Genomic DNA, 26,739 nt, shown 5'->3' on the forward strand with positions numbered 1-26,739 from the left:
ATGAACTGCCTTCATCAATATCACTGATAAATATAGAAAACAACAATTAGGATAAATAAAACAGAGCTATCATGCCCAATGAGTTCTACATTTATATTAATATATAGAAATAAATAAAACAACAATGGGTCCAGCACTGAGCCCTGGGGGACTCCATTAATAACATTAGTCCACAAAGAGCAATGTCCACTGATTACCACTCTGTCTTCTCTCACTCAACCATCCCTTTATCGATAGCAGTAACTTGCCCTTAATGCCACACTGCTCCAATCTGTACAGCAGTCTTATGAGTAAAAGTATCAAAAGCTTTCCTGAAATCCAAGAATATGATATCAAAATTATTTTTTGAATCCAGTTCCTTTGTGACCACATCACAGTATCCAACCAAATTGGACAAACAAGATTTCTCCTTAACAAACCCATGCTGTGTCTGAAATACAATTGTGGCCTTGCCTAGATGATCCTGCATTACTTCTTTTATCAGTGAAGGGTATAAAACTAGTGAAAGGTAATACTATGCTTCTTATCAAAAGCTGTCTGAAAGCAACCAGAGTCTGATTAAGCCCAAGTGGACTTTGAGTCTATGTGTCTTTACATGGCTAGTGGTAAAAGAAAACAGAGTGGGATGTGTCATTATGAAATTATACAAGATATTTCTTAGAAAGCATGAAGTGCTAAGAGATGCAATCAGAAGCAAGAGACCTGATCTGTGGGCAGGTAAAAAATTGGAAATTACTCCATGTGACACTAATATCTGAATTACCTTTTCACCATTTTAACTGTCTAATAGCAAATAAGACATCCTTTATCATTACAACATTCTTCTTATTCACCTGACATTGGGCATGTGATTTTTCTATCTTCACAAACCAAATGCAATAAAAGGATGATGATTATTTGGTTAAGTGGAACATTTGGTTATGGTAACAACAACACAGTACAATCAAAGAAGCTTTCGTGCAATTATAAAACCTATTAAGAAATGTGTAAATAGCCAAAGTCATTATTTTTAAAATTTTATGGAACTGAAATATTGTAAACGAAACATATAGCAATTTTGATGTTAGATGTATTTTAAAGGATGGTAATGAATTTTCCATTTCTAAAACATAAATCCTAAATAGTAAACACAAAAGTTTTTCCTTTGACACTGCGTTAAAAGTCAAGTTTCTAATTCAACTATCACAATCTATGTACAATTTATGTAATTTTATGTAAATTTATGTAATTTTGCAGCTTTTAGAAATTCGTCTTTCAATTCAAAAGTGATGGTGTTAGTGTTTAAATTTAATATATCAGACAAATGCAAAATTCATGAAAATTCTTATTTATAAGAACATAAGCAAAATTTATCTGGTTTGTTTAGAAAAAGCAGTGTGGCAACTAAAGCAATGAGACATCAATATACCACATCACTAACTTGGGTGGTATGTCTGCCACCTTGGGTAGTATGAAAACCAGTTTCCAGAAGAGGAGGGTACAACAAAACAATCATCATCCAGGACTGACTAACTCACAGTGTGTAAAAAAAATCTACAAAAATTCCTCAAATAAAAAGGGGAGTTAAACCCAGGCCTTTTCCATGAAATGTGGAAGGACAAGCTGACTGTGCTAGCTGGGAATGCCAATGTGAATAAGAATAATATAAAAAATAATAATAAATAAATAATATATATATATATATATATATAAAAAATACCTTGCTGCAGTACTCCAACCTTTGTCAGCATCTTTTGGTTCAACATTGGCTAGAAAACATTCTACTGCCTGAAACGGCAAATACATGAATTCTGGTTTGATTGCTCGAATATCTCTCACTGATATCCATTCCGAATTCCCAAAATCCACATAAAATACCTGGGAGAGGGGAAAAAAACAAAAGGAACAATTTGTGAATATAAATTCTTTGTACAAACACAACAAGTTAGTATGATCTGGTAGGAGAGGTGAGTATACTTCGCTCATTAAAAGTATACTTCGCTCATTAAAATTTGATAAACCTTGTGTATAATTGGATTGCTTATATCAATTTTTAAGGCTACTCATATTAAAAAGCAAGTGTATGTGAACACCCCCCCCCCCCCATCATCCAAATCTGTTATACATACAGATCAAGTCACTACAATAGTGCCAATCAGTCTTGGACTATCAGCCTTCTGTTCACTATTTTCTTCTATGCTATCCCATTTTCAGTTCTCAGCACAGTTCACCCCCTTTCCTCTATGTGCCTCCAGGCCTATAACCATTCATTTTTGCTTCAAATATCTGTTTAACTAATCTCCCTTTTCCCATCCTTTCTACATGCCCATATCATCTTATGTTTGCTTTACTTACCTTTGATTGGATATCTGTTATCTTAAGATTTCTCATTTACTCATTTGCAATATGGTCATGTCACTGCTTCCATCTGTTAGTTCCATTTATTTTTCTTGAAATTCTCATTTCAGAAGATTAAAATTTTTGACCAATCTCTATTTTTTACCCATCTCTTGGCTACATAGGTTGAAACAGGCTTAAAAAACTACTTATTTTGTCCTTTAGCTAATTTCTCTTTTGCTTCCAATGAATTTATTTAACTGGTTTCCTATTACACAATATTTTTTCTCCTTTCTGCTTTACATATTCTGTTGTTTATTTCCACATCTAATCTATCATTTTCATTAAATACTCTTCCTGGATAAACAAAATTACAATTTTGATATTATACAACATAAAAATAAACACATACCAATTTTTGGTTATTTATTTTAAATTAATTTCCCTGTCTCCCCCAACTTTAACTTTTAGTTTTTGTTTAATTAATTTTCATGATAAATTCTATTCAGCCTATACCTAATTTATTTGGTCTTGAAGACCTTGCAAACTATTTAACAGCATAACATCATCCATGTATAATAAAGATCCAATTTTTACATCTCCCACCCTAAACTTCATCAGTAACTGGTATATTGTTTTATTAAATGGTCTATGAAAATTATAAAACCAAATGGCAAAAATATATAATGCAGCTTTCCCTCAAGTTTAACTTTAAATCATTTTCCATTGTTTCTTTCAATCTTCAGTGCAATCTTTAAAAACTATTTTTATACAAACTTAAAAACTTTTCTATTTCTCTTAAAATAATATCCTGCATACCACATTTTTAAAAAATTTAAATGAACAGATTTCTACGTATTTTTTTGCGCACGATCTTTCAAAAAGTTTGATGGATGTTTCAAAGAATTAATTTTACCCAATTATACATGATTACATTGTTAATATTCTTCAAGTAATTTCCTTCTGAACCACTTCATACTTGCCACTGATCAAAGCATTTTTAGAAGTCTTCTTTTGTGAATGCTTTTAGGTAGTTCATCATGTTTGACTGGATTTCTTGAATTAACTCACAATATTTCCCTTTCATGTTCTGTAATTTTGAGAATATCCTAGAATTTCTCATATCACATATTAATAGAAATTAAATATAACAAGAGTTAAATATCCAGGCTTTCTGAGGACAAAAAAAAAAAAAAAAAAAAAAAAGCAAGCTGAGAGAAACACACTTAAGCCTTTAGTCATTAAAATAAGAATGTAATTGATTGATTATATTCTGCATATAATATAATATTACAGGTAGCCCTCGATTTACACCGACGTTAGGTTCCTTGGGGAGGGGGGGACAAGCACCAAAAATTTTACCTACCACTTGCATCGATTGTTTTATTTTATTAGAATTCTTCATAGTTGTAGTAATAGTCGATGGAGGCATATTCCTAGCCCTACATACATTAGGGTGGCTTTCACCAGCTTCCGCCTCCAAATAACCTTCATCTTATTTTCCAATGTGATAGATCAACGTGCCTATTTCGTGCTTTCATTTGCACTAGAATTCAATGAACTTTTTACCAGAGATGCATCTCTTTGTTCTATTAAATTAAAAACTTTATAACACAATTGGCAAAAACTGAACGCGGATATCACTATTATTAATTAATTTATTAATAGTGCAATTAATAAAAAATTGTTAGCATAATAAATTTCCAACACATGTAAATGACAAACAACAACCAACTGAATGCTTCACCGCATAGACCTTTAACCACTCGCATCCATGAGTGGCTACTTTTAGGGCAGGAATCTTTCTCATCTCTCATTGGCTATGATATGGACACGCTAATTGGCTCAGATTGTCCTAAATCAAATGAACAGTGCATAATACATAGTACTGTATGACGCCGATAAATTTTGCCTGATGATTTTAAACTTTCAATTTATAAAAAAATTGCAAAAAATAAATAAATAAAAATGGTCTTGTGGTTAGTGATCGGCACTATTGTGAATCAGCGCAAAACAAGGGTTACCTCTAATAGGATAGGTTACACATCATAATATAAATCTATATGTACATATGTTTAAAAATTTTTAGGCCCCATGAATTATTAGAGTATTATATTTGAGGAGAATTGGGGTACTATTTCTATCCTTTTTTTCTTCTCACTTCTTTTTTTTTTAAGTCTTGGATTACTTCTTACCCTCTGTTTGTTCCCCCACCTCCCCTGCTTATCTACATATACAGGGTGATTCACTACCAGTGTGACAAACTTGCAGGAGGTGTAGGGGGCACAAAGACGAATCGGAATCACATAACATTGCAGGATCCGAAATGCCTTTGTCATGCGGTAGAGGACGTTGAACGGGAGGTCGCGTGAACAGTGATCCCGATGGAAGTCAGCATTTGCGAACCGTTTCTGTTGAAGAAACCAAGTAGCAAAAGTCCTCCAGAGTGGATAATCCGCAGGCTCCAATGATTGGACGCGTTGCAGATGGTATGAACTCATTTGGTTTGTTGACAGTATCCTCCATACAGTGGATTGGGAAATACCCAATCGTTGGCCTATCGCTCGAGTACTCTTACTCGGATTGCCTTCTGCAAGACTTAGGGCATTCTCCTCATTGTCTGGCGTTCTCGTCATTTGCTCTTGATTCATGGTACCTCTCGTGAAACAACCAGTCTCACGTAACCTTCTGTGCACACGTGCGAAAATCGTATGATGAGGAGCATGCCTGTGCGGGAAACGTTCCTGGTACAAGCATAGAGCGGCACGCCCGTTACAGTCCGCAGCTCCATATGCGAGGTGCATGTCGGCCAGTTCAACGTTTGAATACTCGTCCATCCTGGAACCGGTTCGCAAGTGCTGACCTCCAGCGGGATGGCTGTTCATGCGACCTCCCGTTCAACGTCCTCTACCACATGACGAAGGCATTTCGGACCCTGCAATGCTATGTGATTCCGATTCGTCTTTGTGTGCCCTACACCTCCTGCAAGTTTGTCGCACTGGTAGTGAATCACCCTGTATATATATGTATATATATTATATACATATGCTATTGTTATTTGGTTTTTAGGAGCATTAGCGACTAAGGCCATATTGCTCCGGGGATATGCGGTGGTCATTCCCTGACCTTTCCGCATCCTCCATATTTGGTGGTCACAGGCTTGAACCCCAGTCTTATCAAGAAGCGTGTGCTACGCACTACTGCTCCTGCCCACCTGACTACGGAGGTGCCTTATATACATATATTTGTTCAGTCTGCTATCTCTTAGGCTAGCCATTATTCTGCCAGTAAGCTCCTAAATTTTGATAAATTTACTTTTGGCATAAATTATTTAATTAATTTGGTATTATTACCTATTGGCATATTATTAGGTCATACTATTACTGGAAATCAGAAACAGGAAGCTTTTGCTAATTACACTAGCCAACAATTTTAAACTTTTTTTCAATAACATGAATGAAATTAACTGATTTTGACTAAATTGCATGTGCTGAAAACGAAAATGACAGTAGAAAGTTCGTAGCATGTCATGTTTTCATGTTATGGCTTCGTGCTCCTTTTTTCCTTATTTTTTTTTACTTTTCTAAATGTACTTCACTACTTTTCTTGTAAATTAATTGCTTGAAATAGAAATGACGACCAGTAAACATTCCAAATGGATAAAAAATAACATATTTAAACTTTATAAACACCTATTTGGATTTAAGTAAGCAATTAACCAACAAAAGTGGAGGCAAAAATAGGAAATCATACTACTTACAGTATTTTTTCCTCTTATGAGCAGAATGGTCCTCCCTTATCAGAAGCCAGCAATAGTCACCCATCATTGCTGGATCACTTCGTCCTTGATACCTCTGCCCCACATAATGTGGATAAAGTTGTCCACAAAGAAGTCCAGGTGCAAATGTAGGAAGTGTATCTTTAGCAAAGTTCAGCATCCTAACTTTTGATAGTCATGCAAAAATTTTTCTATCATCTCTTTATAGTGCTCTACTTTTTTATTCCCTAAAAATTGCTAACAACAGCTCTGAAGGATTTCCACACAGCTAATTCAGTGGCGTTAAGATTTCATCCTTTAAAGGCCATTAATTTGTGGGCCTACAAATATACCCTCCTTCAACTTTGCATCACAAATTTTTGGAAACTGGCCTTTTAAGTACTCGAAACCTTCACTATTTTTCTCCAGAGCTTTTACAAAATTTTTCACGAGACTCGACTTAATGCGCAAAGGTGAGTGAAGCACCATTTTGGGTTTAACTAAAGGCATCCATTTGATGTTGAGTTTCCCGGGAATGTGTTCTTCTCTGATGGGTCATTCCTTCACAATATAAAGATGTTCTACTACTCAATTATCTCATAAACACAGGAAACAACAATACTTAGTAAAACCACCCTGTAGTCCAAGCAACAAAGTGATTACTTTTAAATCAACACAGATTTTCCAACAATATTTCTTACAATTTAAGGCATTTGATAGCAATGACATGCTATCATGGGTTTCTTTCATAGCCACTGAATGAAACACTGAGATCATCTGTTTGATATTACCATTGTGTAGCAAAATTACTTTTAAACTGAGTTTAGAAGAATCGATGAATAATCTCCATTCTTCAGGATTGTGTTCAAACCCTAGTTCACCCATCAATCTGTTTACATCTCAGACACAAAAACCTTCCATTTGATAATAACCCACAAACTTTTCATTTCAGTTTCTAAACACAGAAATCCGCATAGTTTTTGCCAGCAAATTCCACTGTTGCAACCTAGATCCTAATTAGCTCAGCCCATTGCTTTAAAAAATGGGGGGGGGGGTAATGGGCTCTAGTGACTGTTGCTCTTCTTCCAGAATAGTGAGTTCCGGTGTATGCAGCACTGGTCTCATTGCGGATGGAAGGTTGAGGTACTTTATTTTAACTCTATTTTTCCTTGAAAACTTCTTAATATTTGTGAGGGAGAAATAACAACTTTTGAGGTGACTTGTTGGTTCTCACCAGATCATCGGAAAAGCAAAAGGCATTTTAGAATTGTTCCCCTTCACCCATTCAGCCAAATTTACACAGCATATGCAGTTCCCACCTTTTATCCTGATCAGTCACGTGACAACCAAAATAATAAGCTTGTTTCACCTTGTCTGTGATTGATTGATCGATGTTGCAACTTCACTGTAAATTGTCCACAAACATAACAAAAACTGTTTGGCAAATTAAAGCATGCAGTGTTTTTGCATCATTTCATGAGTTTTCACAAGACCAAAATGGAACCTTTAAAACACTACAACCTACAACTAGATCTTACAAATTGAAACTAACCCCAAAAATGTACATTTAAGAACTAAAGACAGCTTGCAAACAAGTTATATTTCACAGAGACACCTGGCCACCGGAAATACAGTAGGTTGTTGTTGTTTGGTTTTTAGGGGCATTAGCAACTAAGGCCATATTGCTCCGGGGATATGCGGTGGTCATTCCCTGACCTTTCCGCATCCTCCGTATTTGGTGGTCACGGGTCTCGAACCCGGTCTAATCAAGAAGCATGTGCTACGCACTGCTGCCCATCTGGCTACAGAGGTGCCAAACATGCTACCGCATAATAAAGGTTATAGAAATAAAATTCACAGCCATAAAACTAAAAAGAGATATTAGTATACCATTAAACAACACAGATATGTCTTTTTTTTGCAATAAATTCAACCAAGAAAGGCACAGAATGTGTTGGATGATTTTGAAGCTATTTTATGTTTTTTTGAAACTGTTTTTGCATTTTTCTAAAAAATGTGACATGACAGAGACTTTTTACTGTCATATTCGTAATCAGCACATATAAATTAACAAAAAAAATGCTTACTTTCACCCATGCTAGCCTTTGGATGTATGTACTGAATGGTGCTAGCCCCTGATAATGTAACTTTCAACGTATTCTTATATGATAATTAGCTATAAAAAATGTCGACCGGGCTAGCCAGGTAGGTAAAGTACCTGCCTGGAAACCCAAAGGTCGCGGGTTCGAATCCCGCCTCGGGCTTGGAACAAAGTACTGCAAAAACCTTGGTAGGTGCATTACGGCCACAGATGCCGATGCACCAACAACTACCAAAAAAAAAAAAAAAAAGCTATAATAATTTCAGTAATATTGTGTGTGTGTGTGTGTGTGTGTAATCTCCAATATCACAGTGATGTAATGTTTAATCATTTTTCAATGACATTAATCAGTTCTCTTAATGTTTACATTTACTTTACATATTATCATTCTTCATTTTTATTATACAATTGAATTAATTTTTATTTAAATTGAATGTTTTAAAAGAGGGGGTAAAAATACTAATCAGAGTTGTTAAAAGAGGATTTCCACCAAGATGAGTCAAAAAATTCAGTAACAAACAAAAATATATTACATTTTAAAGTAGAAATAATTATATACAAATAAAAAAATTTTTTTTTTTTTTTTTATGTATTTTCAAAGTAGGTATCTCATAAGTACAGATAATCCTCGTTAACACAGTAGTTATGTTCCTATGTAGTGCAAAACTGTGTTATACAGAACTAAGAACCAGTATAAAAAGGGGATAACATTCCAAAAGCTAACAAAAATACACAGCTATTGGAAACTTAATTTTTATTAATAGTAATAGCTGAACAAACTGTGATACAAATGTCAGATAATGTACATTAATTTAATTTTTTTCCTCTTCATTACTGCTAAGCACAATCAAATGAGAGCATTTTCTCTGTTGCATAATATCTTCATCTGAATTTTCTTCTGCAGTTTAGATTTTGTGTATCTTCTCTCTTTAAAAAATCAGTAATCTGGGTTTAGTTGCTTTTGCTTGATAGATCTTTTGTAAATTTCATGGTATGGAGCTCCCTTTTGAACTTTGTGGTCCTTTCATTCGAAGGATCAGCATTCAAAAAATAAGATTCTAATTGCTTGGCTAAGTTTATGCCTTCCCATACACTTTTTAGTGTAAAATCTGGAACTTCGGAATTTTCATCTGTGCTATCATCCTCTGAATTGATTTGGTTTACCTTCAATGGCAATGACATTTGGCAATGGTCAGGCCACACCTAGAGTACGGTATACAGGTCTGGAGGCCTCATTTCAAGAAGGATGTAGAGCTGCTGGAACGAGTACAGAGAAGGGCAACAAGATTAGTGAATGGAACAAAGGGGTGCTCTTACGAAGAAAGGCGTAAGTTTTGCAAATTACAGTGTCCGGAGACTAGGCACCAGCGAGGTGATCTGATAGAGGTGTATAAAGCCTTGAATGGTTTGAGCATGCTCAATGCTGATGGGATTCTTCCTCTCGCTCAGAATAATCACCTGAGAGGGCATAAATTCAAATTGAGGAAAGACAGATGTAGGATAGATGTGTGGAAATTTGCCTTTAGCCAGCGGGTGGTTAGTTGGTGGAACAGACTTCCATCCCTTGTCGTGGAAGTTGATAGCCTAAATAAGTTTAAGGCTCAGCTGGACAGGTATTTTGAACGAACAGAGGGGTGAAGTGGAAGTGGGTTTTTTTTTTTTTTTTTTTTTGGCTGATGCTGCATAAGCTTGCTTTCTTGCATCAAATGCCTCTACTAATGCTAATGCCATTTCCACCAAATCCACTTTGCCAGCCTTTTTTTCTACCAGTAATTCTTGAATATCTTTAGCACCTTCTCCTCCTATTGACTTAGCAAGTTCTACCATTGCACTGATTCTGTTTTCTGCCGGTTCGACCATATTTCTCAAATGAACTGACCTTTGGCCATATATTTTGCCAACATGCATTTAATGTTGATGGTTTTACTTCTTTGAACAATAAAGCTATGATTCCGATACAGTCCACAATTAAAAAAATGTTTCCATGCCTCCATCACTTCAATAGATTCGGAATCAATTTTTTCCCAAAATCCATTGCAACGATTTTCTGATGTAATGAGTTTTAAAGGTATATATAATGCCCTGATCCAATGGCTGAATTAAAGAAGTTGTATTAGGTAGTAGGAACATTATTTCAACGTTTGGATGACTTAAATCTTTTGGATGGCCTGGCACGTTATCCAACAGTAATAAAACTTTGAAATCTAGATTTTTCTGATTTAAATAGTTTATCACATCTGGCACAAAATAATTTAGAAACCATTCTTTAAATAAATCAGCTGTTACCCAAGCTTTTTTATTTGCTTTTCAAAAACTGGTAACACGTTTTTATTTGCACTGTTCATTGCACAAGGATTAGAGGATCTATAAACAAGCATAGGTTTTATCATGTAATCTCCTGATGCATTACTGCACATAAGTAATGTTAAAAGATCTTTTGATGCTTTAAAACCTGGTACAGTTTTTCTTATTTTTTGAAATAAACATTCTATTGGGCATTTTTTTTCACCAACAACCTGTCTCACCAGCATTGAAAACTTGATGTGGTGTGTATCCATCCATGCTCTTCATTTTTTTTTTTTTGTCCTCTCCTTTTCCCATTATTATATGGGGTCAGCATTTTTATTGTTTTGGCATGCAATTTTTACAGCCGGATGCCCTTCCTGATGCCAACCCTCACCCTTTATCCGGGCTGGGAATATGTGGTGGTCATTCCCTGACCTGCCACATCCTCCATATTTAGTGGGTACGGGCTCGAACCCCGGTCTAATCAAGAAGCATGTGCTATGCACTACTGCTCCTGCCCACCTAGCTACGGAGGCGCCATCCATGCTCTTCAATAATTTTTTGAAATTTCTCTGCATACTTCTTAGCAGCTTCATTATCAGTCGATGCACTTTCCCCTTGAATTCTGTTTTATAATGAGAAGCGGTTTTTAAATCGCCCAAACCAACATTTACTCTGGCAATAACTCTGGTGTTAATGGAAGATTCTCCATTTTCTTTTAAACAGTTATAAATTTTAGTGGCCTTTGTTTAATTATATTGCCGTTTAATGGGATCCATTTTTTATTGCTATCGTCAATCCAAATACTGAGTGCTGCTTTCCATTTTGTCAATTATTGGCACTCAGGAACGAGCTGTCATATTTGTGGAAATTAAAGATCCTGCAGCAACAGCAGTTCTAATTTTCTGTTCACTTTTCTTTACTCTGGAAAGGTATTATACATTGCAAACTTTTCACAATGTACAATACCTTTCCCTCCATCTGAGAATAAGTAACATTAGTCTTCTCCTCAGGTGAAGCGTTACTTATTTGAAGTAGTGCAATATCATGGCAACTCGTTGTGAAGGCATTCACAATATGAGATATAACTTAAAACGATGCCACTTTGCTAATATTCTGTTCATTCAGATTTGGCTATCTATTATTGATGCTCTTGCACTATATTTATACATAGTCTTTCCCTCTTTTTTAAGACTATCCAAAATTTGTATCTTTGATTCTAGAGAAATAAAGTTTCTTTTGAGTGGTGCTTTTTTTACTTTCCTTAGTCGTAATTTTAAGGCTGGATTCAATTCACAATGAAGAAATTATTCAAATATGGTTTTTAAGAAACAAATTTATAAATCCGGAAAAATTTATAAACGATCAAATAAAACCAAAATAACCTTAAAAAGTCATGAACGGCATACTTTGAAATCACTATTTTTTATGGTCTCAAACAAGCACAAGTTCAATAGCGCAGAACCTAACACGGTGATTTCCAAATAACTTTTTTTTTTTTGCATAACAACTAGCGAGTCAACAGCAGGGATTCACAAAAAAGAATGGAAATGTTGAAAAATTACATCCTTTTTAAGAAAAAGTCAGCTACTAATACACAATTAGTAACTGACTTTTCCAATATTATAATTTTTGTTGGAACACTATTTAAAGCCATTCAAAGAAATAGAGGATTCTACAAATTCAGAACAAGGCAAAACCTCATGATGGAAATTCAAAGGGTACCCTGATCTGCTAACCTTGTATTCCCATCACTAAATGATAATTAATATGGACACCATTTTCAAATTAACAATGAGGCGAAAAATACAGTGTTAATGTACACATAACCAACCAAAAAATTCAATATCAAAAAATAATGCTAATTACTGTACATTTAAAAATAATGACATTTTTACCATGTATATCTTTTTAGTTATTAAATTTAACTTTTTGATTCAGTCTTTTACTTTTGAAATTGTCAGGTTGTTAAAAGTGGGCATGACTATATGATATTCACAAAAAAGATGAACAAAATTCACTTACTTCTACTTGATTCCCTGAATTAACCTGATCAATTATTTTAGCTCGATACCATGCATTATACTCAATACTTTTGGCTGCCACTATAGTTCCCACTGCTTGAGTAACTGAAGTATTCTCATTGAATGGCACATCTTTATATTCATCACTAAAGTGGAGAAAAAAGGTATAAAGAACAGTTAAGTATGATCAAAGTGAATAATAGAAACAATACATCTATATAAGTATAAATATCTCTCTTCTAAACATGTTTGCAGAGTTGACATAGAGGCTCGATTTGATGAGCTGGAAAGCCATTTCTGTAGCCCTTTAAATATATATGTTAAAACAGCATCTTCATGTTTCACCAATTTTTTTTTTAAATGGCTATTTTTTGATCCTCCCCATTTTCATTTTCTTCATCTTGAAAGAGACTATTTATAAATTCACCATCAGTCTCAAATTCAAAATCATTTTCATTTTTTTGTTGGTCCAATCTGTAACCTCTTCAACTTATTAGCATTACTATGATTAGTGGCAAATAATGCAAGCATATACTGCATCAGCAAAAAAAAAAAAAAAAACCTTTAAATTCTATACAGTGGAACCAACTGATGATGATACCATAAGCAAATTCTAAATGACAAGCATTCAAGGAAATAATCAAAGCCACCAGGCTTTTCATACCAACTAAGAAATACCATTTAAGGCTTACACCTAAATGGATGTCAGATGAACTAATGAGACTCAATGCAGAGAAGAAAAATGCATGGAATACAGGTGACCCCCGCTTAACGCTGATCATTCGTTCCGGAAAAACAGAGCGCTAAGTGAATCCGCGCTAATCGAGCGCCGCTTTCCCATAAGGTAACATATGTATTTGTGAGCTGTGGTCGGTGCCATAGGATATTTCCTAATCAATAATAAACGGTAATGAAAAGATGCACAAATGTCGGTCAAAATATTTAATATTCAAATATTTGCACATATAAAATATTCTGCATTACATAGTATAATTATGTGGTAACTACTTGCGTCTCAAAAGTAAACAAAATTCCAATTAAAATCATGAATTTAATTGATTTAATTTAATGGATGAATTTAATCATGAAAAATGTGTGGATTTTGAGTTGAACTTTGGCCCTCTTCCAAATAAACTAAAAGGGGTATTAATTTTAAATGGCCCGCAGCATTACCACCCAACAATAAAGTCAACCGATCCTTCGCCGCTTTGAAACTTGGCATGTTTTTTGTTCTTTCAATATGAAACTTCTTTTAGGCATTCGTTTCCACAAAAGTCCTGCTTCATCTATGTTAAAAACTTGTTGAGAAGTATAACACATAATACCCCTCTTCAATAATTTTAACAAGTTCTTTTTTGAAAGTTTCGGCTCCTTAATCTGCACTAGCGGCTTCTCCCGGGATTTTAAATCTATTCTACCAGTTTTAAATGGTTCCACATTTTTTTTTTTTAGGCGAGTTTTCTTCAGATCATCGTATTGGCTAATCTCTTTCTCTCTCTCTCTCTTTTTTTAATATTTAACTTAACTGAATTCTGCATTGGAATATTATCTTCAAAAAAATTAGTCTTTCCATTTCAATCCTAATAGCCGGCCTAGTCCTAGTTGCTTGCAGTGGAACAGCTATCTTTCCCGCTGCTAAAATTAATTCTTTATTTTTTCATAATTGTTCTTACAGTTAAATTTGCGAGTCCTAAATTATGGCACACATCCGCTTGTCGTTGACCGGAATTGATTCGCTTCAAAACGTCTAATTTAATTTTCAAATTCAGTCTTTTTCTTACATTTATAGTCTTCGTACTGCGCCCAGACGTTGTTGCATTTTCATTCCTGTCGGTCATTATTAGCTCTTCGAAAATATAACTGCGTTGGTTGAATTAATTATGATACAATGTTCAAGTAAACTGTCCGTTACGCACGATGTCTAATACTGTACTGAGTGATGACTAACTAGACTTCGGATAAATGCATATAACGCAAATATTACAAGCAATATATTTGATCATATTTTAAAATGTTGATCTCGGAACTACGTAACAAGTGACTGTACTTAAATTAGCGTGAGAGAAAATTTCACTGAGCGTGGGAAAATTGCTCAAGTCGGCGTGGGAAACGTTTTAATGCTGTTTTGCTATTCATTTTCAAGCTATCGACTCCATCAAATGAAACAATTTCGTTAAATATGTCAAAAATGTAATCTGTAAAAGAGCGTTATAGTGATCTGTGACAGCGTTATAGTCAGATACGGGTTATAATATAAGAACAGCGTTATAGCGAATCAGCGTAAAGCGAACCGCGTTATAACGGGGGCCTGCTGTACATATAAATTAACAGGTGACACATAAGCCTATGGTAGACATAAGCTGGTCTGTAATCAAGTCACAAAAGGATGCAAAGAAAAAGAACAAAGATTTCTTTACTTATGTAAACTCTAGAAGGAAGGAGATAAATCAGATTGGTCCACTTGATGTTGATGGTTCAACTGTTGATGATCGTTCTCTAGGTGACAAAATGAATGAGTATTTTGCATTTACGTTTACATATGAGAAATTCTCTGGGGAAGTGGAGGCCAGAAGTTTATCAAACTCTAGCAGAGAGCCAAATGATTTTGTAACAAGTGAAAGAAAGTGGAAGAAAAATTGAAGCTAAACATGCACCTCCGTAGTCAGGTGGGAAGGAGCAGCAGTGCATAGCACACGCTTCTTGATTAGACCGCAGTTCGAGCCCGTCACCACCAAATACGGAGGATGCGGAAAGGTCAGGGAACGACCGCCGCATATCCCGGAGCAATATGGCCTTAGTTGCTAATGCTCCTAAAAACCAAATAACAAACAAGCTAAACATAAGAAAGGCACCTGGGTTGGATGGGATCTATCCAATTATATTAAGGAAGGCAGTAAAGGAAGTAAGCAAATCCTTAGCTATAATTATGAGAGCATCCTTGGATTCAGGGAAGGCGCCCACGGCCTGGAGATGGAATGTATCCCCAATCATCAAAAGGTAACACAAGTAATTACAGACATGTTAGTTTAACTTATGTTCCAGCGAAAATAATAGTCACTGGTTAAAGAAGTAGTGCAGGATCATCTAGACAAGACTGCAGTTATAGTTCAGACACAGCCTGTAATTCTTTAATTTTCAAATCCTCATAATTAATTTTTATGAGGGCGGGGACTCAGATACCGGGGACCCCGTATCACATCTAGATGACTTGGTGTATTGTCAAGAATTAGCAGAGCTTTTTACTAAGTACTATAGGTTCTAATACCTCTCGTGTTTCGGGTTCACATAAAAAAAAAAAAAAAAAATTATTTCTTTTAGATGTCTTCTTACAGATGGAACAAATTCAAAGCGAAACTATTCTGCAAACAATTTTTTCTTCATCAGTTTTTCTTTTGGACTCTGTAGAAATTAGGAAGTGAGAAGGTTTTGAAAGCTTATGGTTTCTGCAATTTTCCTATCATCACCAATAAAAATAATTTGTGGCTTCCGGCAAAATTCATCCAGGTATGAGTGTCACTGGCTCTTTGTTAATTTTGATACCTGGTGCAGAATTTTTATTTTTATGAATTACAGTCTTCTTTGATAAAACTCTCCAAACAAGAACTCCCAAACAGCATCGTAAACTTTTTTAGGTTTCAAATCCAATTCAGTTATCTTTTTTTCTCAACAAATTTATGTTGAAAAGATTTAATAGCAATAACATTAAAACAAATATTAACAATTTTTTTTTGTAAAAATATGGCGGACTTTGTATATTTTTTAATGCTGTTTTCAAATATACAGCCCACTTTTTGTATTAGCATCCTTGGTTTGCAAGATATTTTAGTCTATCTGTTCACAACAGTTGGACTGCTGATTGAGAAGTTCTGGAGTCAGGTCAGGAGTTTTCAAGACCTTGCTGCAGTGGTCAGACCTATTCACCTTTTAGGTATGCAATCTGACTATACAAAATACTGTTGCTTTTGGTGCAAAGTGGGGATACAGCCAAAAACATTCAATATGAAACTCATATTTGGACTCCTCACATGAATTGTACCTGGAAAGAAAAATATCATAAGTCACTAGAGGCTTGAACAAACATTTTTTACCACTGCTTTACATAAAATTGGGGCTGACACAAAATTTCATAAAAGCAATGGAGACTGCTTTCAATATTTAAAACTAGAGAGGTTCCGCACATTAGTGAGGCCAAAAGCGATGTCAGTCTCCATGCATTAGCAATGTCAGACTGCAGATCAGAAATCAACTGAAAGATCAACATTTTGAAAAAAAAGGTTAACTCCTTTGGAACTGAAAGTGTGGAAATTCTTCCAAAAAGCTTGAACTTTTTGGTCAAAAACAGAACAGACATCTATAAGACCTTGGTTGAGAATTAATTACAAGCCCACCAAAACTTTGGTTGCAATGTCTCTAAAAATAGATTTCCTCCATTTCCATTTAGCCTTTCTACTAAAGAAAAACCTTAGAAATGTTAGTGAACACAGTGAATGTTTCCATTAAGATACTACTACCATGGAGAAATATTACTAAGAAAGATGGATGTTCAGTATGCTGGCATACTATTGCTGGACATTGATCAGAGAAGCTCTTGTTCATTTCATCATTAGAAAAGAAAAAGCAAACAAAAAATTGATGAATATATTTTTATGCTGTTTATTATAAATACTTGTTAAACTTTCATTACAAATTTCAGTAAGAATAATCAGCATTTCTCTCCAAATCTGTAGGTACTATGCTACGACTTCAAATTTGGATTCAGCTCATCAAAATCCAGGATCGTATTTTAGCATTAGCACTGGCCAATGATGCAAGAAAGGAAGCTTCTTCTTCTTCTTTTGTTAGTTGTTGGCGCATCAGCTTCTGTGGCCATAATGCACCTCCCAAGGTTTCTGCATTTTACTGTGATCCAAGCCCGAGGTGGGATTCGAACCCGCGACCTGTGGGTTGCCAGGCAGGCACTTTACCCACCTGGCTAGCCCGGTCGGCAAGAAAGGAAGCTTATACAGCATCAGCCAAAAATAAAAGAACTCCCATTTCACCTATTCATTCCCTAAAATAGTTTGTCTAGTTCTTCCGTGAATTTATTTAAACTATCAACTTCCACAACAGATGGAAGTTCGTTCCACAATCAATCACCTGCTGGCTAAAGGCAAACTTCCACACATCTATTCTGCAACCATCCTTCCTCAATTTGAATTTGCACCCCCTCATGTTTTAGGAAGAAAAGAAATCATCACATCACTTTTAAAATTTGCAAATCGAACAATTTTGCCTTCTCATAAAATTTCCCCTGACACTGATGTATTAAGCAATGGCTTTTGAGGGAACCAGCATATATGGCAGTTTCCACTAAAGGATATTCACCCAGTTTAAGCATTTTACATTTGCTCAGCCCTTGGTCAGTTAGATCAGCGGTTCCCAACATTTTTTGACTCTCGAACCCCTTTCAACGTAATATTTTTTATCGTGAACCCCTTTTAACACAATATTTTTAATGCGAACCACTAAGCCTGTATTCTCTGAAATTGTATAATATTTCTGAATTTTTATTATAAAATATTTCCATTACTAAGTTTCTATAAGTGACCTTGCATAATAATCAAAATTATTAAGTATTATTTATACTTTGTAAAGCAGTTATTAATAAGTACAAACTAGATTTCGAACAGGATAAGAGTAGAAAACTTGCTTCTTGTCCAAATAGTAGCCAAGCATTCTGGTCTCTTGCCAAAGCTCTCTGTTCCCACCGCTGTCAAAACCAGATGGTTCTGTTGCCACATCAGCCAAAGATAAAGCTAACCTGCTAGCATCCTATTTTTTTTCCAACTCATGTATTGCTGATATTGGTAAATCACCTCAAACATTTCCCAGTACACTCCATTCAAAGCCTCCTGTGGTTTTCCGTCAACAGGATGTCAGAAGGATTTTGATGAATCTGATGCTAAGAAAGTGCCAGAACCCGATGGTATTTCTCCACTTGTTCTCAAAACCTGGGCCTGCCCCTAAACTTACTCCTGTTTTGTGTTGTCTTGTTTCGCTGTCTTCCAAAGGTGTTTTTCCTTCTGCTTGGAAGTTTGCTCAAATCCAGCCAGTTCCTAAAAAGAGTGACAAATCCCTTCCATCCAAGTATTGTCCCATTGCGATTACTTCTACTCTTTCCAAAAGTAATGGAGAAATCAATTAACTGTCAATTCAAACTATCTGGAAATCTTTCATCCGACCAACAATTGCCAGTATGGATTCCGTCAGTGTCGATTCACTAGTGATATTCTGGCTTATGTTACCCATCTATGTATAAATTCAATGGAAACGTTTGGTGAAACTCAAACCATCGCTCTTGACATTTCAAAGGCTTTCGATCATGTTTGGCATAAAGGTCTTCTAAATAAGCTTCTATTCTATGGTTTGCCAGCTGTTCTTTTTAATTGGGTATCCAGTTTTCTCTCTGATCGCTCACTGTGGGTGATGATAGACGGTTTTTTGTCTTCTAACTTCTCCACTAATGCTGATGTTTCCCAAGATTCAGTTCTTTCTCCCACTCTCTTCCTCTTGTATATTAATGACCTTCTTCCACTGACCGGAAATTTTATCTTTTGCTGATGATAACACATTGCTTTCCACCATCCAGTTTGAGAAACCTTGCCCTGCTCAAACAGTTTCAACTTTTTGAGTATCCACTGCCAATTCTTAAATGCTGATTTCAAGGTAATTCGACAGTGGGGCAACGAAAACTTAATTCCAATCCTTCCAAAACTCAGTCCTATCTTATATCTTCCAAAAAGGATTCCTTTGCTCCTATGCTTATCTTCGATTTCTAGGCAAGATCTTGGGGATTACTCTGACTTCTAATCTCTCTCTTGTCATAAAACATATTACAAATATTGCTTCCTGTGCATCCAAAAAAACTGGGTTTTCTCTTTTACTCTCGACGTTACTTTTCTTCCAAACAGTTGACTCTATAGAAGTCGCAAACCCGCCCTACCATTAAATATTGTTACCACATCTGGGGCCAAAACCTCTCTCAGGCTTCTAAATTCCATTCAGAAAAGGGCAGTTAGGTTAATAAATGATTCATCTCTAATAGAGTCTCTCCACTCTGTCTCACAGATGTACTGTTTCTGCTGCATGCCTTTTCTACAGATACTTCCATGGGCACTGTTCTTCTGAATTGGCTTATATAATTTCCCGCTCTCTCAGTCAAAGCAGTCTGAACACGTGCTGCAACCAGTGAACATCCTTTTACTGTCCAAGTTCAATCCCACAGAACCAACATTTCTTCTTCCTCATTTATTCATTCAATTTCTGTTTTTTGGAACAAACTTCATACGTATTTCCTGAAAATTACAATCTACAGAAGTTCAAATCTAATGTCAACAAGTATCTTCTTTCATCTTTACAACCTACAGTACTTAGTACTGTGCATAGGCACAGTACTAAGTACTGTAGGTTCTAAAAAATAAGTACCCCATACATAACAATGATCCTTGAGAATAAAAAAAAAAAAAAAAAAAAATTAGTATGGAAAACATTTATCTAAAAAAGGTTGTTTATGCATGGGTAATGCACTTCCATAATTTCTGCTACCCAGGTAGTATGCATACATCTTTCGGTTATATCTCATATTGTGAATACCTTCACAATGAGTTGCCGAGGAATTTCACTTCCTCGAATAAGTAACGCTTCAGCTATGGAAAAGACTAAATGTTACTTATTTTCGGCAGGTACCACCACCCAGACGGCACCGTTTGAAAAATGGTATGGGATAAAATACTCTGTTATCCACATACTGTCCCTATTAGACTTTGGTAAGCAAAAAAGGTGTAGGAAAGTGATAGTAGGAGAGGAAGAGGAAAGGAGCAGTTACTCCTCACACTCACTGAACTCAAACATTCATGAATCCCCCCAAATAGGCAACGCTTCCCCATTTAGGGAAGATTGTTGTTACCTATTCGTGGTAATGAGGGCCTCATCAAGACCCCCCCCCAGACGGTACCGTTTTTGGATCTGATTGGATCCTCTTCGGTGGGTGGGCAAGCACCCTGATGTTGCAATAGTGACAACCCAGTTAAGAAGTATAACTCCACAATATGAGAGATGCTTGATGGTGTGCATGGTTTAATCTGAAACTATTTCTTGACTAAATGTGTAAGCGTATGAAAAAGGTTGTTTATGCATGGGTAATGGCACTTCCATCATTTCTACTACCTAGGTATTATGCATGCATCGGTTGATTATATCTCGCATAACCCATGCATAAACAACCTTTTACATACTTTTAGAAATTTAGTCAAGAAATATATTTAGATTAAACCATGCACACCATCAAGCATCTCTCATATTGTGGAGTTATACTTCATAAGGTTGTCACTATTGCAACAACAGAGTACCTGCCCACCACCGATGAGTAAGCCAACAAGATTTGAAATGGTGCCGTCTGGGTGGTGGTATCCGCCGAGAATAAGTGACATTTCTCCACTGGTGAAGCGTTACTTATTCAAAGCAGTACAATACCCTGGCAACTCGTGAAGGTATTCACAATATGAGATGTAATCAAACAATGCATGCCTACTACCTGGGTAGTAGAAATGATAGAAGTGCAGTACCCATGCATAAACAACCTTTTTCATACTCTTAGATATTTAGTCAAGAAATAATTTTAGATATTTATTTAACATGATATACTGTAAGATAGTAAAGTAATTATAAGGAATTGTGGGAGATGGTTTATTTCTTTGGTAATTCTTTACTTTTTATTTAATTTTATTGTTTATTATTAGTTATATTTTGTAGTTTACAATAATATATCTATGTAAATGTAAGCAGACACCATTACAGAATTTTCAGTGCGAACCCCCAGGGATTCGCGAACCACCGTTTGGGAACCCCTGAGTTAGATCAAAATGAACTAAAAAAAAGAAAGAAAAAACTTTTTTTTTTTTTTGAGAGAGAATGTTCTTAGCTTCCTCTTACTACAGCCACAGACATCAAACAATTAAAACAACTGTAAACAAATACATGTCATGTAACTCATTTATGAAAATCGCCACAAGACTGAACCAACAGCAATCAAACCACTAATCACTCATCCTCTTCTGACTAAAGGGCGGTGGCACTATAAAAAGACTGCTAACATACTCAGTAATCTTTTATATTGCCAACCATCTAGAATATTCTTAGCTCTGGAATGTTCACTTTCCATTACGCTGAGAAGTTTCTTGAACAGTGTTGCTAAAACTTCTTTGTTGAGAGCATTAAGAAAACTTGCTATTATTGAGCACATGCAGTCAAGACATGATTGACGGCTTGAATACCTCCATATGGCCTCCATAGACAAGTGGTCAATCACGAGGGTACAGAGGTGCACATGCCTTGAATGACTATGGTTCAAGGTGTGCGACTGCTAAATATAGTAGAATGTTCTTGTATTCCCTTTATCACATGCTCTAACCTTATCTTGTCATCTCAAGTATAAACAGAAAATTTATTTTATAAGGCTGCCATAGATTAGTGCTCAGGGTGTGAAGATATCTAAGTACACATGCTTTGTTCAAGCCCGCATGACCACTAAATATGGGACTATTTCTTGCATTTTCTCTATCTTGTGCACTCTGAGTGTGTGCACAAGATAGAGAAAAGTATAAAGAGTATAAACAGTTTTTTTTTTTCCTCTTTTATTTTTAATACTTTCTTTGATTTTGCAACAAAAGCATAAGTAAACACTCATGGTGTCTCAAACTCACTATGTAGTATGAAAGCAAATTATTTTTTAATTACTGAAAAACAATTATTTAAACCAGAACATGGTTCAGATCAGAGTAAGTTCATATTACCAATTACACTGTTTATATACTGAAAGACATGATTAACATTCACATACAAGGTGGCCCAGGGCAAAGGGGGTCAGAAGAAACTCATGTAGTTTAACTTGTTTTTTTCCCTGTGGGCCACCATTTCTAAATAACAGAATATAACCTGCATGCTAAATTTTTAAGCATGTGCTACACTCTGGAATGCAACTGAACATGGCCACATCAGGGGACCCCAGCCTGCTAAGGACTCCTCCTGAAGGTTTCTTATATTTCTATTACTGGAATACAAATTATGCTTTATATCTCTTAAGAACTAATGGGCAGGAAATCTTGATAAAACCACAGTAGAAACAATTTTAAAAAAAAATTTGTTTTTTTTAGGGAAAACACAGCTACTAGTCCTCACTGATAAGAGATTGTCACATTGTCTCCCTGTTGTTAAAAGGACGTATGGAAGGTATATGAGGATTATTTTCCAATTGTTCATTCAGTAGTTTATAAACTTTGTTTCAACTAACAAGAATGTTTTCATAAAGCTAATTTTATATTTGTAAAATCTATTTAATCTAATAGTTATAATTATCTGTTATTAAATTATTGATTTCCCAATTCATTTGTAAAAATCAGTCATAATTATTATCATTATTAATAATTATAATCATTATTTTTGTATGGTGACCAGCCATGTAACAGCACAAGCTAAGCGGGAAAAGCAATACTCATTCTGGACACTGAAGAAAAAAAATTAGCAGAAACTATGTGGGCCATCTGTGCCAATCTGGTTCCACATCGCAAGGAGAATACTAATGACTGGGTGGCTTGGCTTAGTTCTAGAAGGCAGCAACACCTAGCTGCTACTATTTGTGACTTGTCAGAAGCCTTTGGGCACTAGGGCTCAAGATATCAAAACAGAAGATTGACATCATTATACTCTGGTCATTGGAAACAGCCACACTAGGAAACTTAATTAGTTTGCTCTAACATGGCTGAAGAGGAACAGTGATAATCAAATTTTATTGTTTATTTTAAAGTAATTCCATACATAAACAGTGGATGAAATCAATAGTACTTTAATAGTGAGTGAGTGTGAAGAATAAAGAAGCATGTCTATGTTGGACTTGAGTTTCTCTTTGGATATTCCAAAGATGACAATTAGAATAGATAAATGATGAAGAAAAAAGTAATCAGCAAAGGAAAATTCATTGAAAACCCACTTTAATTTAACACAGATTTTTTAATCAATATAGTGAAGCTTTTCCTTTGCCACTTATCTTGATCCTGCATATAAACAATGCCTTTTAATGTGCACAAAGGAAAGTTAGTTTGCCAAGTTTGGGGCTGAACTGCATACAGATGGTGATCAGCTGATGCACATGTTGTCTGGTTTGCAAGAAAAAAGTAAAATTACAGTTGATAATTCAGAAGATAGTACCCATGCAAATATATCTAAGAAAAGGCATGCAGCAAAATGAATACTTGTTTGATGGAAGTGGAATGAGTTTGTAGCTAAGCGATCACTAATTAACTTGAACGCCTGTTTTTGAATAATAATAAAAAAATAAATAAATAAAATAAACTGCAGGAATTAACAATCCACTGCAGGATGGAAGCCTCCTCAACGATTCACGTTGAGAGAAATGGATCATAATCTGTCATGCTGGTCCAGTGCAGGTTGGCAGATAAACCGTATTTAGTCAGGGGCTTGAACCCCAGTCTACCCAAAGAACATGTGCTACTGCACCCACTCCTGACCATTTGGCTACGGAGGCCAGTTTTGTATAATATAGGAGTTTAAGAGAAGTTAGGGTGGAGACCCTCCCAAATATGAGAACAATATTCCTCGTTAATGCCAAGAGCAAGAGAGGGAAAGCCTAGTTTTTCAGTGTACTTTTCTGGTTTTTTTTTTTTTTTTTTTATGTGAACCCCAAACACGAGAGGTATTAGGACCTATAGTACTTAGTACCGTGCTTGGGTTTGAGGTTAAGAAGACGAAAGAAGATATTTGTTGACATTGGACTTAACTTCTGTAGATTGTAATTTTCAGGAAATACGTATGAAGGAAGGTTGTTCCAGAAAACGGCAGTTGAATGAATAAATGAGGAAGATGAAAAGTTGGTTCTGTGGGTTTGAAGTTGGACAGTAAATGGATGTTGGCTGGTGGCGGCACGTGTTCGGACTGTTTTGAAAGAGAGAGCAGGAATTATAGAAGCCAATTCAGAAGAACAGTGCCCATGGAAGTATCTGTAGAAGAGGCATGCAGCAGAAACAGTGCGTCTATGAGAAAGCGAGTGGAGAGACTCTGTTAGAGATGAATCATTAATTAACCTAACTGCCCTCTTCTGAATGGAATCAAGAAGCCGGAGAGAGGTTTTGGGGGCACCACCCCAGATATGGGAACGATATTCCATGGCAGGGCGAATTTGCGATTTATACAGAGTGAGCAGCTGTTTGGAAGAAAAGTAACGCCGAGAGCGAAAGAGAAAACCAATTTTTTTTGATGCAGAGGAAGCAATATTTGTAATGTGCTTGTGCCAAGAGAGATTAGAAGTCAGGGTAATCCCCAAAAGAGATATATCATTCTGCCTAGAAATCGGAGTGTCATTAAAGATAAGCATAGGAGTAGAAGAATCCTTTTTGCGAGATATAAGACAAGACTGAGTTTTAGAAGGGTTGAAATCAACTAAGTTGTCTTTGCCCCACTGGAGAATTACCTGAAGATCGGCATTTAAGGAATTGGTAGCAGATTTTCGAGAAGTTGAAGCTGATTGAGCAGGACAAGGTTTCTCAAAATGGAAAGTTGAATGCAATGTGCTATCATCGGGAAAAACTATGGATAGGATTTCCAGTCAATGAAAGAAGGTCATTGATATACAAGAGGAAAAGAGTGGGGGAACGAACTGAACCTTGGGGGACACCGGCATTAGTGGAGAAGTTAGAAGACAGAGAGCCATCTACCATCACCCTCAGTGAGCGATCAGAGAGAAAACTGGATAACCAATTATTAAAAACAGTTGGCAAACCATAAGATGGAAGCTTGTTTAGAAGACCTTTATGCCAAACACGATCAAAAGCCTTTGAGATGTCAAGAGCAACTACTTGTGTTTCACCGAACCTTTCCATTGAATTAGTCCATAAATGGGTAACATAAGCCAGAATATCTCCAGTGGATCGACACTGACGGAATCCATACTGGTGATCGTTGATCAGACGGAAGGTTTCTAGGTAGTTTAAGAGTTGGCAGTTAATTGATTTCTCCATTACTTTAGAAAGAGTAGAAGTAATTGCAATGGGACGATAATTGGATAGGAGGGATTTGTCACCCTTTTTAGGAACTGGCTGGATATGAGCAAATTTCCAAGCAGAAGGAAAAACACCTTTGGAATAAGAAAGTGAAAAAAGGCGGCAAAGAATAGGAGTAAGTTCAGGAGCACAGGTTTTGAGAACAAGTGGAGAAATACCATCAGGACCTGGAGCTTTCTTAGCATCAAGATTCATCAAAATCCTTCTGATATCCTTTTGACGGAAGACCACAGGAGGCATTGAATGGAGCGTGTTGGGAATGGTGGGAGGTGTTTTACCAAGATCATTAATACATGAGCTGGAAGAAAAATGGGATGCTAGAAGGTCAGCTTTATCCTTGGCTGAAGTGGCAACAGAACCATCTGGTTTGGACAGAGGTGGGAGTAAAGATGGGCAAAAGTTGCGGCCAATAGCTTTGGCAAGAGACCAGAATGCTCGGCTACCATTAGGGCAAGAAGCAAGTTTTCTACTCTTAGCCTGTTCAAACTCTAGTTTGGACTGGTTAATAACTGCTTTACAACTGTTGCGAGCTTTGGTGTAGGCAGAAAATGAAACTGAAGAATTAGAAACAAGCCAATTACGATATGCAACATTCTTCTCTTGGACAGCCTTAGCACATTTATTGGAAAACCAAGGTTTAGATAAAGGACGAGATTTTAAAGTGGAGTGTGGGATAAAGGATTCCATTCCTGCAAGAATAATTTCACTGACACGATCTGAGCAAACGTTGACATCAGAAGTTTTGAAACAGTAATCCGACCAAGGAAAAGAAGAAAAGAAGTCTCGCATGTCATCCCATTTTGCATTCTTGTAATGCCAAACAACACGTGGTTGGGAATAGCCATGAGATAAAGGTTCCATTGGAGAAGAGACAATCACCAAGTTGTGATCTGAAGTGCCTAAAGGACCTCTCACTTCAACCTTGTACTTAGAAGGGTTGTTTGTGAGAAAAAGATCAAGCGTATTGGCTGTATGATTAGGATTGTCCGGTATTCTTGTAGGTCAATGAACAATCTGTGCTAGGTCATTAGTAATTGCAAAAGCCTCAGCATCTCGACCTGCTGGGTCGGTGTGACTAGAAAACGGAAGCCAGCTGGAGTTGTGAACATTAAAATCACCAAGGAAAATTACTTCACTGTTAGGAAA

General features: G+C 36.1%; 1 protein-coding gene across 1 annotated transcript in view; it reads right to left on the minus strand.

Moving 5' to 3' along the window:
* Nucleotides 1-26,739, minus strand: part of LOC150083915 (uncharacterized) — a 352,627-nt gene that overhangs the window by 21,617 nt on the left and 304,271 nt on the right. The window contains exons 15-16 of the mRNA XM_090375828.1: nucleotides 12,486-12,630; nucleotides 1,700-1,857 (exon numbers count right to left, since the gene is read on the minus strand). Of these exons, the coding sequence (XP_090231954.1) occupies nucleotides 1,700-1,857; nucleotides 12,486-12,630 (303 nt within the window). The remainder of the gene's footprint in view (nucleotides 1-1,699; nucleotides 1,858-12,485; nucleotides 12,631-26,739) is intronic.

Source organism: Mastigoproctus giganteus, chromosome 6, assembly GCF_048544385.1.
Source record: "Mastigoproctus giganteus isolate SK-2022 chromosome 6, ASM4854438v1, whole genome shotgun sequence".
Classification (NCBI taxonomy): Eukaryota; Metazoa; Arthropoda; class Arachnida; order Uropygi; family Thelyphonidae; genus Mastigoproctus; species Mastigoproctus giganteus.